This window comes from Gorilla gorilla, chromosome 13 (assembly GCF_029281585.2).
Source record: "Gorilla gorilla gorilla isolate KB3781 chromosome 13, NHGRI_mGorGor1-v2.1_pri, whole genome shotgun sequence".
Lineage (NCBI taxonomy): Eukaryota > Metazoa > Chordata > Mammalia > Primates > Hominidae > Gorilla > Gorilla gorilla.
Window position 1 is genome coordinate 61,598,943 of NC_073237.2, and position 15,542 is coordinate 61,614,484.

Consider the following 15,542-nt stretch of genomic DNA (forward strand, 5'->3'; position numbering starts at 1 on the left):
TCAAGATTTCAGAAGCTGATGAGCTGAGTGGGTGTTTTCCATGACTCACCTTCCTCCCATTTGCCCCTGAAGCATGCAGATTTTCTCAGTCCTGTTTCCTTTCTTTTAGCTTAGTCTATAATGTTTCTACCTCTTTTTCAGTAGTAGTTAACTGTGATTTTGCTTACCTTTAATATATGCTCCTTTCTTCTGATAATGGAAGCCCAGTCTTCCTTTTGGGTTAGATAAGGCTGGCTCAAGGCTAGTCCATTGGCATTGATCCCCTGGCCACAGAAATGGATTCAGAGATGGGTCTTTAATTTAACATGGTTCAACAAGACTCAATATGGGGCTTTTGTTGGAACACTTTGGAAGGACTGAGGTTGCTGAGCTTGTAGCAGTGTTGTTTTAGAGTTGCTGGTAATCATCTTGTTCTATGAGGGGGAAGCCTGCCTAATGGGGAGGCAAAAACAGAGAAATGCAGAGCAATAAAACAAGAAAAAAAGAAAGAGAGCAAGAGAGTGACAGCACACACAAGTGAGAGAGCAAGTCCTAACAACAGCACAGGAGAGCTTGAAAATAAATATTCTTGAAAATGGAACTTTAATCCTGTATTTTTCGGTTTTTTGAGCCATAAAGCTCCTATTCAAGTTATACGTAGTTGAGTTTTCCACCACTTGTTAATAAAAGAGTTTTCACAGATATACCTTAGAATCTTGGTTCTGTTCTGGTTCAGTCAATTATTCCTCTATTTAAGGTTGACCTCCTGTTCCATCTGTTTATTGGAGACCACGAAGTTCTTACATCTTGAGCCTTCTTTGTTGATGGGTAGAGCATCAGGGCAAGTCTACCAGGATTCTACAGGGATTAGGGATCTCACTCAATGTTCAAACAAATGAACAAACTGCCCTTGCCTTTATAAATGTTTAACATTACTATTTTACTAATGTTTGTGTCACTACTTGTCATCTCAATAAGTGTTCTTTGGTTTTGAAGATATGCATGAAGATCATCTCTGATTTGAAAAAACATGATCTCAATTGTTTTGCCATAAGATTCTTGACAGTTAATTAAGATTTGACTAATACACAAAATACTCCCAACGATAGTCCTACCCAGTGCTTTGCACCAATCTTTTGGTTGGACAAAAATAGTGTTAGGTTAGTGTTACACAACTTATGAACTGTAGGCTTAGTTGTTAATTGTAAGGCTTTGAGTGAAGAGGAAACCCAAATAATATATTCAGTTTCTTAGAACTTACAAGTAACTTTGTTTTAAGAAAGTTTGATTCGATGGCTGCTTTTGCTGACAAATTCTTTTTAAAGAGGAGAAAAAAGCACTAAAAGGGGGAAATTAGCTTGAAGTTTGATGAAGCTGTGCATTTTTCTAGTTTTTTCATGTATCAATAGGAACATACAGTGTCTTATAATAATACTATTTATGTTGGGCACTCAGAGAATCTGCTTTATATCTAAACGCTTTTTGCTACTTTACTGAGTAAACAAACCCTTGTATAAAGTGTAAGAAGGGCCACTCTTATGTTGAATTTCACTCAGCAGCAGAGTCCCCTGTCTATATATACATTTGGAATGTGTTCATTTTGCTATACTACTTCAACTCTTACCACCTGAGATATCTATGCCTTTCTCTGGAAAAACACACACAGCATATCTGTATAGGAAAATTCCTAAAATTTGGTTTATGTTTATCTAACTTTGAGAGTTGGGATGAAGAAGGTGTGGGAACTGTCTTATGCAAATATGTCCCTATCCATTGAAAAAAAAGAGAAGCAAAAATATATTGTCATATTTAGGAGTTTAGGTAATAAATGGATTTTGACTTGAAAAATATGATGGATCAGATAATTTGGTTTTGCTACTGAGACACTAACTCAAAGAACTTTATGATTAGACTTTTTAAGTAAATAGATGGAGCCCAAATATTTAAGTTGACGCACCTATGATTAGGGAAGAAATAAGTAAATGAGAAAATAAACTCCTTATTCTGAGGTAATTGCTTTAGAAGACGTGAACCAGTCAAGAGGTAGAAGTCGAAATGGATCAAAAAAGGAGAAAGAGGACGAGGAAGAAAAATAAAGAGAAAGAAGAATAAAAAAGGAGGAGGAGGAGGAAAAGAAGAAAAAGGAGTAGGAAGAAGAAGAAAAGAAGAGATTAGGAAGAAGAAGAGGTAGAAGAAGAAGGAGAGGAGCAGAAGCAGGAGAAAAGGAAGTAGAAGGAGAAGGAAGAGGAAAGGAAGGAAGAAAAAGAATGCTTTCATTAATTCATTTACTTATGCATTCAATGATATTTATTGCATACTTACTATGTGCCAGGTATCATAACTTGATCTAGGATTTGATGGTGAATGAATCTTTGTACTCTCTAAATCTTTTAAGCTTACATTCCATGGAGCAAGATAGAAAAAACTAAGTAACTAGACAAAATAGTAATTATTATCCTATATGTTATACAAAGAACTAATAAGAGGCAGACACAGAGAAAAAGACCAGTATTCCAGCTGTAGATATCACATGCATCCTGCTTGAATGATGTTCTGAGTGTAATTCCACTTCTCTCAGCACTGACCAGGTCAGGAGATCGAGACCATCCTGGTTAACACGTTGAAACCCCGTCTCTACTAAAAATACAAAAACAAAATTAGCCGGGCCTGGTGGCGGACGCCTATAGTCCCAGCTGCTCGGGAGGCTGAGGTGGGAGAATGGCGTGAACCCGGGAGGCGGAGCTTGCAGTGAGCCGAGATCGCACCACTGCACTCCAGCCTGGGCGACAGAGCAAGACTCCGTCTCAAAAAAAAAAAAAAAAAAAAAAATGGGGGAAGAAGAATTAAATGAAGCAAGTGGTTAGTGTTGCTCTCTTCTTTGTACACTGATTAAAATGGTATCTTTTTCTTCCTTGAGTGTCCAGTAAAGAGAGCTTAATTGGGGAAGCTCAATCTGATGGACTAGAGAGAACTGAAATGAGCTGTCGGCAAATTCTTCCAGATAGCCCAGAATCAGTTTTGCAGCAATGTCTAGAGTTTGACATTATTTTATAAAAATCCACACCATGACTATTCTATTGTCAGTTGTATATTTTCTGGTATAATGTTGGGACATGTGGCCAGAACAGCTGGGGTAGTCAGACAGGTATTACCCTTTCCTGGCATAGAAAGAAGCTAGTGTCTTGGTAAATAAACTCTTTGTATGGAAAGCACCACAGACAGTGTGACTTGTAAATAGCAGCTATTTAAGAGAAGCAAGCAAACAAAAACAGATCCCTTCAATCTGGTCTTTTAGGAGTAGCAGAACAGAAAGAAAATGGTACATCTGAGTAGTCTGTATTGATTCATGAGTAGAAATACATACTAAAATTGAAAAGTAATGGTTTGTTATGAAGAAGCCTAAATCAAGCCTGAGAATGGAAGGAAAGTAATTGGAATCATGGCTGTAGCATGGAGCTGCTATGTCCTTGGTAAAATACCTACATGATAGAGAAAATTACATTTGTGTATTTGTGATCAAAAAAATTACAAGACACAATGGTTTACAGCTTGAGAGTTTATAATAGTACTTCCACCAGGTCATTCCTTTTAGAAACAGTGTGGGTAGATGTGTCCTTTGAAAGGAGTTCTCATTTTACTCATGATGTGTGCTCTAGACATAGGAACTGGGCTTTTACGAATAACTGAGGGCAGTTCCCCATCCTTATATACTCAGCCCACTGCCCTCAGGCTTCTAGACAATATCCCCATAGGGAACTCTGTATTCCAGAGCAGCAGTTCTAATCCATGTCTTCCCACATCTCTACCCTGAGCAGCTGAAGGAGCCACTGTGCATATGTGGACATCCATTTTGACTTTCTTATACTCTAAACAGCTGGCCTTTCTTCCCTCTCCTCTGGTAACCATTCCAGCTCTACAGAATTAACAGCGTTCTTCAAACAAATGGTACCTGCAGATCAAAAGCCTCCTCCACATCAAAAAAAAAAAAAAAAAAAAGCACTCCTTGCCAAAATCTTCTCCAAAGGCAAAATTACCTGCTGGATTTAAAGAGCCCTTCACTTCTCTTACCCCAAATTCTGTCCCCCAGTTTGGAGAACTGAGGAGGAGAGGAGGATAGGCTATTACTGCTCCTTTCCTTTTGGGTTCTCCAAAGTCGCTGAGGAGAGGGGAGAAATCAACAATTAAGTTTCTTTTCCTTTTTACAGAGGTTTTTTTATTTATTAATTTTTTTGACTCTTTACACACCGTGTGGAAACATAGACACTTTTCTTTATTTATACACATTTATTTAACCATTAAAATAAAAGTGAGGGTAAATTGTGAAAAAACAAAAACAAAAACAAAAACCTTTTGACAGAATTCCCCACGGGGAGGAATTCGTTGATGATGGTTCCTGGACTTGCCAGGATATTCCTGATTTTCTAAATCCCATCAATCCCATAAATACATCTTAAACTTGTCAAACAAGAGGCTGTGATTTTTGGTTTGTTAAATGTGGCCCCTGTATTAAGATTATAAATAGCTGTGACTATAGTGTCTGCTGTGGACTGAATTGTGTCCCGTCCAGATTCACATGTTGAAATCCTAACCCCAGTGTGGCTGTATTTGGAGTAAGGAAGCAATTAAGTTTAAACGAGGTCATGAGGTGGAGCCTTGGTTCTGCAGAATTCATGTCCTTATAAAAAGAGACATCAGAGAGCTCAATAGCTTGCTGTCTCTGCCATGTGAGGATGCAGTGGAAAAGGCAGAAAACTGCAAGCCAGGAAGGGAACCCTTGCCAGGAACCTAACCATCTGGCACCTTGACCTTGGACTTCCCAGTCTCCAAAACTTTGAGAAAATAAATTTCTGTTGTTTAAGCCACCCAATCTGTGGCATTTTATTATGGCAGCCTAAGCGGACTAACACTGTTAATAATATAATAAAATTGGATTTTTAAAATATCAAACACAATAGAACTGACACATCCAGCTCAGTACTTACTTTGTAGGCTATTTATGTATTGCATGGATGCTCGTGTAACACAAAACTTTGTTGGAGCTTCTCTTTTACATTTTCTTTTTGGAGATAATTGGCGAGCCATACAAGACCAGCTGTGTAACTTTATAGTCAAAATCTTGTTTTTTAACCAAAAATGATATTTTTCAACTTGCCCTATATCCTATTAACTTCATTGGGCAGCCATTATTTTGGGTTGTACTAAGGTCTCAAATTTCCCCCAAAGGATAGAGACTTGCAACTGTTGAGAATATTCAAAAGATTATTTGTTAAACAAATTAATTTACCGTAGGCTTTGAAAGCCCAAACAACAGAGACTCAAAGAACTCACAGATGGGTGACAAAAACCACTGCTGGCAATCTCTGAGAACTCAGAGAGAATTGGAGAGGTGCCAGGAAACTAGAGCTGGGTAAATATTGTCCAATATCTTTTTAAAAGAGAAAAACACAAATGTAGGAAATTGTAGCTTAACAGACTTGAAATTTTTGACTCCCAATCAAATTTTATAAGCAAATAGTTGGGTCCAGAATTTAAGGGAACATAGTCAAAAAACATTGTTGAAATTAAGATAAATTAAGATCTACTTAGTCTCTGATGTTGCCTCTGAGAACAAATTGGAGAAATGAGCAAAATGACATGACAATTAAAGAGCTTTGAAGCTTTATGTGTAGTTGAGTGAATCTCTATGAAAAGTGTTGACACAGAAAAAAGCTGACAGTATATTGTTAATAGCGAAAAAGCAGGTTGTAAACCAATGGAGTACAATACTATTGTTGTATATATTATAGACATAGATGTAAAAATGTAAAGAAAAATTCCTGGGAAAATCCCAAAATGTTATCAGTGATTATATCTGGGAATTATTTTTCCTTTTTGACTTTTCTGCATTTCTAAATTTTATATGGTTAAGTAAGAGACAAATTTTTTCAATTGCAAAAGAAAATGGTTAAGGCTGGGTGTGGTGGCTCACACCTGTAATCCCAGCACTTTGGGAGGCTGAGAAGGATGGATCATTTGAGGTCAGGAGTTCAAGACCAGCCTGGCCAACATGGTGAAACCCTGTCTCTACTAAAAATACAAAAATTAGCCAGGCAGTAGTGGCACACACCCATAATCCCAGCTACTTGGGAGGCCGAAGCATGAGAATTGCTTGAACCTAGGAGGCAGAGGTTGTGGTGAGCTGAGATCGTGTCACTGCACTCCAGTCTGGGGGACAGAGTGAGACCATATCTCAAAAAAAAAAAAAAAAAAGAAAAAGAAAAAGAAAAGAAAAGGTCAAAAGAAAAAATATAATGGGAGAACAGAAATATCAACCAATACATTGATTTTTATGTGTAGGAAGATGCTGTGAAGAAATGGCATTGCTTTTACTGTAATAGGATATTCTTACTATATGAATGTTGCCATACTTTATTGGCTGAAACTCTCTTGTTACCAGAATCACCGGGAATACAGATTCTGGGTTTTATCATTCTGATACAATAGACTTGGAGTGAGGCTTGGAAATTTAGCCACAGGGAATTGGTCAAATTATGGCACATTACTGAGCTGAAATCATATATCCATTAGCAATGAGGTGGAGAAGACTACTTAATGGCCTAGGACATTATTCATAGCATCTTAAATAAAAAGTGCTGGTTATAAAATAATACAATGTAATTTTAAGAGTAAGAGGAATTTTTACATACACACAAACATACCCAGAATGTTAAGCATAATTAGTCACTTGTATAATGGAATTATTCTTTTTATTGTATTCCTTTTGATTTGTCACATTTTTCTAAATTTTTTATACTTTTCATTTGTTGGTTTTGTAGTTATTTTTAAACCATCACTTGTATCCTTTCCTTTATAGGGATATAACTGCAAAAGATAGAGTTGACAGAAATTTTATAATGAAGATACATTTTTAACCAAAGAATCCTTCTGTTTTCATTTAAAAAAATCCACATGGAAACATTAGCTAGGTGAGGTTAATTATTTGGGATGAGCCCTTACAAATTGGTGAAATAGTGATTGTTCAGGGTATACTGTAAATGTAATCCTGATCTACATTTCCACCTAGAACTGCTCCCTTTATCCCTTTCTGGGTCCTTTGGAGGAGATGGCATTCCCTTGTGCAGGAGGGGCAGTGGTTATATGTGTTTGCATGTTTATTTTCCAACAAGGTCTTTTTTCAAACTATCTGTCCTTACATGGGATGGACCCAGGGCCTTACAGGGCTGCTTCTCAAATTAAATAGTTTCACCAAGTTCATTAGTCATTTTTCCAAATGTATTGAATTTACATTTCAGACTTATTTATTGGGATGGCTGCTACATTAGCACTGTGTTCTAGAGACTAGCGACAAATGAGGCTTAAACTTCTGCTATGGTTTGTCACCTGCAAAACTCATATTAAAATTTAATTGCCATTGTGACAGTATTAATAAGTATGACTTTGGCTAGGCATGGTGGCTCATGCCTATAAACCCAGCACTTTGGGAAACCGAGGTGGGTGGATCATCTGAGGTCAGGAGTTCAAGACCAGCCTGGCCAACATGGTGAAAACCCATCTCTACTAAAAACACAAAAATTAGCTGAGCATGGTGGCAGGTGCTTGTAATCCCAGCTACTTGGGAGGCTGAGGCAGGAGAATTGCTTGAAACCAGGAGGTGGAGGTTGCAGTGAGCTGAGATGGTGCCATTGCACTCTACCCTGAGTGACAAGAGTGAACTTCGACTCAAAAAAATAAATTAAAAAAAGAGGTATGACTTTTAAGAAGTGAGTAAGCCATGAGGGCTCCACTCGCATGAAATGGTTAATGTCAATAGAGTGGGTTGTTATAAAAGTGGCCCTCTCTGTCTCTTGCTCTTGCACTTGCTTGCCCTCTGCCTTCTGCCATGGTAAGACACAGCAAGAAGGTCCTCACCAGATGTAGTTCCTCAGCCTTGGACTTCCCACACTCCAGAACTGTAAGAAATTAATTACTGTTCTTTATAAATTACCCAGTCTGTGGTATTCTGATATAGCAACACAAAATGGACTAAGACACCCCCTAAACAGTTTCCCAAAAACTTGATTTAGGTAGAGAAATGGAGATTTTTTTTAAAAAAACTATAAGTTTAGTATAACATGAATGATGATGGTAAGCTTAGAACAGGAGGTTGGAGGGATATTTGTCATCCTTGGCTCCACAGGAGAATTTACTCTGGAGGATTTTTTAAAAATAGAGATGCCTTGTCTCTACCACTAGAACATTTAATTACTAGATGTAGGGTGAGGGCCCATTATCCATAGGTTAAAAACACTTCCCAGGTGATTCAGATCTAGAGCTGAGTTTGAGATCCACTCTATTACAGCAACTAATTTTGTCTATGATGTTCCAGAATATAGCAGTGAAGAAATGCTAGTTGAATAGAATCTGGGAGGATGAATAGAAGTTTGACATCAAAAGATAATCTAACAGAAAAAAATAGGGGGATTCAAAATCAAGATGCCTGGCCAGGACTGGGTTGATGTGGGAATTTGTAAGTGTTCAGCATGGTGGAAGCATGGAGGTCATAGGGCAGGTCTCATGTGCAGGAAGAGAGCACAGAGAGGGTTCTGGAAAGTGCATACAGGTTACTGGACAAGATCATCTAGAACACTAGGTTGGGTCTAGAATGTGAGGGGCCAGAGCTTATCATGAACCAAGAGTGTGTGGGCATTAGGGATCCAGCCAAGGCTGTAATATAAGGGAGAGACCGGGTCACAGTGCCTGTGGTGGAGTGGAAAGAGGCCACAGACAGTAGAGACTACTGGGCAGTATTCAGGAGACATCTCTGAGGCAGAAGTCACAGGAACTGGCCACTGTGAACACTGTGTTATCTATCAGCAATATCACTTCTGGAATTTTTTGAGCTTTCACTTCTATATTCTGTCCTCAAATGACAGAGCATTTCTTTGTATTTACATATCCCCAGTTATTTTACCTTTTCTCTATAAATCTAGATAATACTAAATGAGAGAGAAAAAACTGTCATGACAATAGAATGAGATTATATGAATGTATATATAAAATATATGTGTGTATATGTGTGTATATATTCTATTTTTTTGTATTCACATATATGTTTTTTTTTCTTATCATCAACAATCACCTTCCCTAGAGCACTTTCTGAGTATAAATCTATGAGCTTTGTAAGCACAGCACTGGGAGAATTTCTGGAGCCCAGTCTCTGCCTGTGTTTCTTTGTGCTCTCTCACTTGACATTTCTGAATGCAAATATGTCTGACAAGTGTAAATAAGGGTGTCACAGCTCGGAATAGTACCCATTTCCGCCTTGCCATCTCTTATCATGTATGTGTTCAGGGATGAATGTGCCATTTTCATCTTCTAATATTTTCACAGTTGGAATTTTTTACAGAGTGCAATGGTGAGCTCTATGGTTTCCAAGGTGAAGAAATGGATCTACTTTTTATCCTTGCAGAATTCAGTGCATTTGCAAATACTTTGAAAATATGCCAAAATAAAAAAAGGGAATACTCAGTGTTCAGCCAGCGGACAGAAGAAGCGTCTGCTGCACAGTACTTCCAGGTCAGGAGGGTTATCCTGGGTGGAATAAATTGATTTGTTTCAAGGTGTGCCTCTGAACACATCTAGGCAGGGTGGGTGGAGAGGAGATAATTAATATTCTATTGCAGTGGTTCTCAAAATGTGGTCACCAGGCCAGCAGCATCAGCCTTACATAGATTTAAATCCCCATTCTGCCACTTATTACATTGTCAGGACTTGGGCAAGTTGCTGGATCTTTCTGAGCCTCAGCTTCCTCATCTGAGGAACATAATTCACCTGATTGTCATGATGCTTTAATTTCATTAGATGAAACTGTGAAGCACTTAGCATGGTACGTGGCCCATAGAAAGCTCTACAAAATGGTGGCAATTACAATAATATTTCTTACCAGCGTTCAGCGCTGGATTTATATGCACCACATCACCCAACTGGCTTGCCTCTGTTTCCATCAGGATTACCACAATCACTGCCTTCTGCCCCACTTCCACCTCCGCCAGGATTTCTATCCAAGTTCTGTTTTCCTGTCGAGGCTAATGGGGCTCATCAGGGCAGGCCATCCCTTTTGGTCCTGGCTATTTTCTCTCTTGACTCTTTTCTTTTTTTTTTTTTTTGACAGGGTCTCGCTGTCTTGCCTAGGCTGGATCACACTTGTGTGATTATAGCTCACTGCAGCCTCCAACTCTTGGGCTCAAGTGAGCCTCCTACTTTAACCTCCCGAAGTTCTGGGATTGCAGGTGTCAACCATCCCAACTTGTCTATTATTCTCGATTTGTGCTCTCTCATAACCTCTGATTTAGGAAGGGACCTTGAGTACTTATCTCATCAATATCTAGGTCCAAATCTATTGAATCTATGTAGTCAGAAGTCTGGGATCTACTTAGAATTCTATGCTTTACATATAGGGCCAACGTGGCCAGGTCACTGTGTCTCTCAGAGCCTCAGCTTCTCTGTTTGTGAAAGATCATGTCTTCCCTGACCAAAGTGCCTGTCAGAACCAGATGCTCATGATCATGCTGACTTTGTGGGTTGTTTACTCCCCCTCTTTTCTCTTTCCCTTATAGTTTTATGGCTGCATTTCTCAACAGCAGAACATGATGCAAGATTTTGTGAGGACAGTCACTTACCACAGAGCCATCCTCCAGAATCACATTGACTTTAGAGACAAGGTAATGCCGGCAGCAGGTTATGAATCTCATGCATTTCAGAAACCTTTTCAAGACCAGAATCAAAATGAAGCTTTAGTAGAATTACCATATGACCCAGCAATTCCCCTCCTAGTTATACACCCAAAAGAATTGAAACAGGCATTCAAACAAATACTTGTACACAAATGTTCATAACAGAGCTATTCAAAATAGCCAGAAAGTGGAAACAATCCAAATGCCCATCAACTGATGAATATATAAGCAAAATGTGGTATATTTACACATGGAATATTATGAATATTATTCACATTTGTATTATTCATAAGAAGGGATGCAGTGCTGACACATGCATCACCATGGATGAACCCCAAAAAAATGCTAAGTGAAAGAAGTCAGTCACAAAAGATCATGTGATTCCATTTATGTGAAGCATCAGAATAGATAAATTTATAGAGATAGAAAGTGCACTAGTGGTTGCCAGGGATGAGGGAGAAAGGGAAATAGGAAGTGACTGCTTAATGGGGACAGAGTTTCCTTTTGGGGTGATAAAAATATCTTATAACCAGATAAAGGTAATGGTCGCCCAATGTAATGAATGTATTAAATGACACCATAATGTATACTTTAAAATAGTTAATGGTTAATTTGATGTTATGTGAATTTATCTCACTAAAATTATTAACCTTTGAGTGCCAGGAACTCGAGAGACTGAATGCACTGTTTTGGTGCATCGAAAAGTTTAGGAGCTTTATTGCTACATAATAAATAGCTCTTCAGGAGACACTCTATTTCAATTTTATTCATAGACTCCACAAGTACATGCGTTTATTTCCTTAATGAAATGGATATGAATGATGAATGGTTGCCAGCACATTATACACCTGTTGTCCAGGGTTATTCTACCTGTTAAAGAGACAAACTGTTCAGAACACTCAACAGCTTATCTCTCAGGCAACAGTACTAGTCCAAAGACTCGGCAGTATGGGATCTAGTTTCATATTTTCTCCTTAACTAGCTGTGTGATCTTAGGCAAAATGCTGAAGTTCTCTAAGCCTCACAGTCTAGTCTACTGACATAACAATTGTAGATCCATGGTCCTTTAGCTTTGCAGCATTACTTCCCAGGAAGGTTGTGGTAGAATATTGAAATAATTATTCCAATAATCATGCCTCCCTGTATCCACACATACATAGTCATGTAGCTGCTTCTCTCATCGAGAGGCATTCTAATTTTTTGGCCCTTATCTCTGTGCTGGCTTTGTGACTTGCTTTGACCAATAGAATATGACAGTGGTGATGTTGTGTGAGTTCCAGAGCCTAGGCCCTAATGAGCCTTATAGCTTTTGCTCTCCATTTCTTGGAACCCAGTGATTACCATACTGTGAAGGAGTCTAGCCTGCTAGAGTTCAGAGGTCACATGGAGAACTGAAGCACCTCAGCCAACAGCCATCACCAACAACTGCCAGACCTGTGAGCGAGGCCGTCTTGGGTCTTCCAGTCCAACCGACCCTCCTGCTGGATGCAGAGGAATGAACAAATCCAAGCAAGACCAGGAGAGAAACTGCCCAGCCCTCCCACAGAATTGAGAGAATTCATAAATTGTTTCTGGTTTAAGTCACTAAATATTCTTGCATCTTTCCCTCTGTTTTCACTAACTATTGTTGCATAACAGTAGTTATAGTTGTATACAATACAATTATACAACCGCATACAAGTATATACAACTGTATAGTATTATTATACAACAATATTTAATGAAAACAGAGGGAAAGATGCATGAAAGGTAGTGATAAATAGGCCCCCAGCTAGAAGTTGGTTTGCACATGGCTTTCTATTCTTTGTCATGTCCATTCTGCTATTGACCCCATCAGTGAAGTTTTTGTTTTGGTTATCATATTTTTCAGTGCCAAAATTTCCATTTGGCAGTTTGTTATATCATCTGTTTCTTGGCTGACACTTTCTATTTTCCATTGGTTTTAGTGGTATTCATGATTGCCGGTTGGAACTTTTTAAATAATAGCTGCTTTAAAAGTCTTTGTCAGATTGTTCTGACCTCTGTGTCATGGCAGTGTTAGTTTCAGCTGATTATCTTTTCCCATAAGAATTGAGGTTTTCCCAGTTCTTCTTGATTGGGTTCGGGCTGCAAGTTCCTTCCCCATAGTTGGTCTTCTGAGGGCTATGTTTCCTATGTCAGTTCATTTTTCAAAGCCTTGGCGGTGCTATTTGGATCTGTCCTCTGTGTATGTCACCCAGTGGTCAGCCTGGCACCTGGGCAGAGTTCTCAAAGTTTTGGTGTGCTAATTAGTACCAGATCCATGCATGCACAGGCTGAGGATGACCCCAGGAATTTATAAAAGAAACTGTATGGAGCTGCTTTGCCAAGCTCCTTCCTCTCCGTGATACTTTTTGGTTCCCTGTGACCACTTTTCAGTCTCTTGCCAACAAGTTTACTCTGCCATGTACTTCCATGACTTTGCCTGTATATTGGCCAAGCAGAGAGAGACCGAGAGAGAAAAAAATGCACTGGGGGTCAGCCCAGGCTTGGGAATGACAGCTCCACTGAATGGGGAGAAAGGTTTCCTTCCCTTATAGTTTTGGCTAATGCAGGCTGATGTTGCCAATACCACAAGATTCTTGGGGACGGGAGTGTGGAAGAAGGAAGGAAAAGGAAGGGAAATAGAGGGAAGAGAGGAGGGGGAGAAGAGAGAAACACAGAGAATTTTCACACGCTGACTATTAGAAATTTACTTTTCTGCTGCTAAAGCCAGAACTACAGAGTGTCTCAGGAGCTCTCTTTGTACCCTGGTGCTCATTTCTGGTGTGTTGACTTTAGGCCAGGGTTTACTGGGGGAAAAAAGGAGTAAACTCACTGTTGGTTGGGTAATATTTCAAATCCCAGTCTTATTTCCTGATATGATTTGGCTGTGTCCCTACCCAAATCTCATCTTGAATTGTAGTTCCCATAATCCCCACATGTCCTGGGAGGGACCCAGTGGAGGTAATTTAATCATGAGGTGGCTACCCTCATGCTGTTCTTGGGATAGTGAATGAATTATCATGAGATGTGATGGTTTTATAAGAGGCGTTTCCCCTTTTGCTCGGCACTTCTCCTTCCTGCCATCATGTGAAGAAGGATGTGTTTGCTTCCCCTTCTGCCATGATTACAAGTTTCCTGAGGCCTCCCTAGCCGTGTTGAATTGTGAGTCAATTAAACCTCTTTCCTTTGTAAATTACCGAGTCTCAGGTATGTCTTTAGTAGCAGCGTGAGAACGGACTAATGCATTTCCTAATCTGCCTGACGTTCTTAACTCTTCGGAGTCCTTAAGTAGTTGCTCTAGGCATTCTGTCCAGGTGTTACAGCTGTATTCAATTCAGTGCGAGAGAGAGAGAGAGAGAGAGAGAGAGAGAGAGAAAGAGAGGGTGAAGTGGGCCTTGTCCAACCCACCTAGGACTGGACACTATCTAAAAGCCACCTCTATGTGCTCTGATGGGTGAGAGTAATGGGTAAGAGGCAAAGGTGAGACCAGAAATGGCGGGGTTTAGCCAAAGAGTCTTATATATCATATGTCTTGAGGTGCCCAGCCAACAACCTTACTTTGCCAGTGGGACAAGCCTGTTAACAGTTACGAAGTAAACATTCCCAGTGAAGAGGATCTGCTAGGATAGATGGGCAGGATGAAGACAAAGGAGAAAAACTAGTTCATTTTTGAGCTTATCTGACCTTTAAGGTTGTAAGTAAGCAATCTTGTCAACCTAAGGTAGGTTTTTTCCAATTAAAATAAAATTTAGCTCTGAATTGCTGATTTCTTCTTCACGGTTTGAGCATGTTTCCTGGAGGTATTAGTTTTATTTAGGGAATATTCTCTTTCTGTATAGGGACTTAGTTTTAATCTATAATCTATTTTCTGTGTTATCTATGATCTATTTTAAATTCTGGTTACAATTTTAAAGACCACTCCCTAAACTACTAATGACACTGATAACTTACATTATAAAAGTCTTTCACAGACTTTTCACATGGATCGTATCACTTGGCCATTTCATTTTTATATCTTTTCATCTATAACAATGAAGATATTGGACTAGATTATCTTTAAGGTCACTCCCAGCTCTAACTTCCTTTGATTTTACAAAATACCCTTTCCCTGCCTGCCTGAAATAGTTTCATCTGCCAATGAGATGAAATAGGCATCCATCTGTTAGGGGTTATGAAGGTGATAATTAATCACATGGTTGATAATTAATTATATCCCTTTCCTTCTTTGAGTTCTGAACCAATTTAGAAATAGACACAGATGTCATGAAGAAATCACAATATCAATGTTATTGTTGCTGTTTGGAGAACAGGGTTCAGACCTATGGCCAAATGCAGTTTCCTAAATCTTCTGCTCCGAAACCGAACTTTTCCACTCACTTACGTGCTGAACTACTGGTCTCCCAAACAAGTCCAGAGCCTGCCCCATAAGGTTCTCACATGGGGGACTCAAGGGCACACACTTGGTTTGGAGTGGGCAGGCCGACCCCTCCCAAGCGCATGCACTATGCTTGCTCCGTCCTATTTCCCAGTGTCATCACCAAGGTGAATCATTCCTGCTAAGGGGAAAAAAGAGGGAGGGTAAATGACCACTCTTAATTCCATTACTGCCCTCTCCTGGGAGTAAATATTTCCTCCCTTCTGAAAATGAAGGAGAAAACTGACCCACTTTAGTGTCCCAGGAATCCCCTTGTTCTGAACAAACCAGGATGGTTGGGACCCCTCACTCCAAATCCACCAAATCCATCACAAATGCAAAATCTTTTTTAGTCCTTTTTTTGTTTGCTTACATCATACTGAAGAGCATTCTGGAATAATGCCTGGGAGTCTGTGGAGGATGCTCCTTTTTCA

General features: G+C 39.3%; 1 protein-coding gene across 1 annotated transcript in view; it reads left to right on the forward strand.

Annotated features, from left to right (window-relative positions):
- LOC101142167 (histone-arginine methyltransferase CARM1) overlaps window positions 1-15,542 on the forward strand; it is a 167,136-nt gene that overhangs the window by 50,939 nt on the left and 100,655 nt on the right. Inside the window, 2 exon segments of the mRNA XM_063696218.1 lie at window positions 9,428-9,534; window positions 10,575-10,679. Of these exon segments, the coding sequence (XP_063552288.1) occupies window positions 9,428-9,534; window positions 10,575-10,679 (212 nt within the window).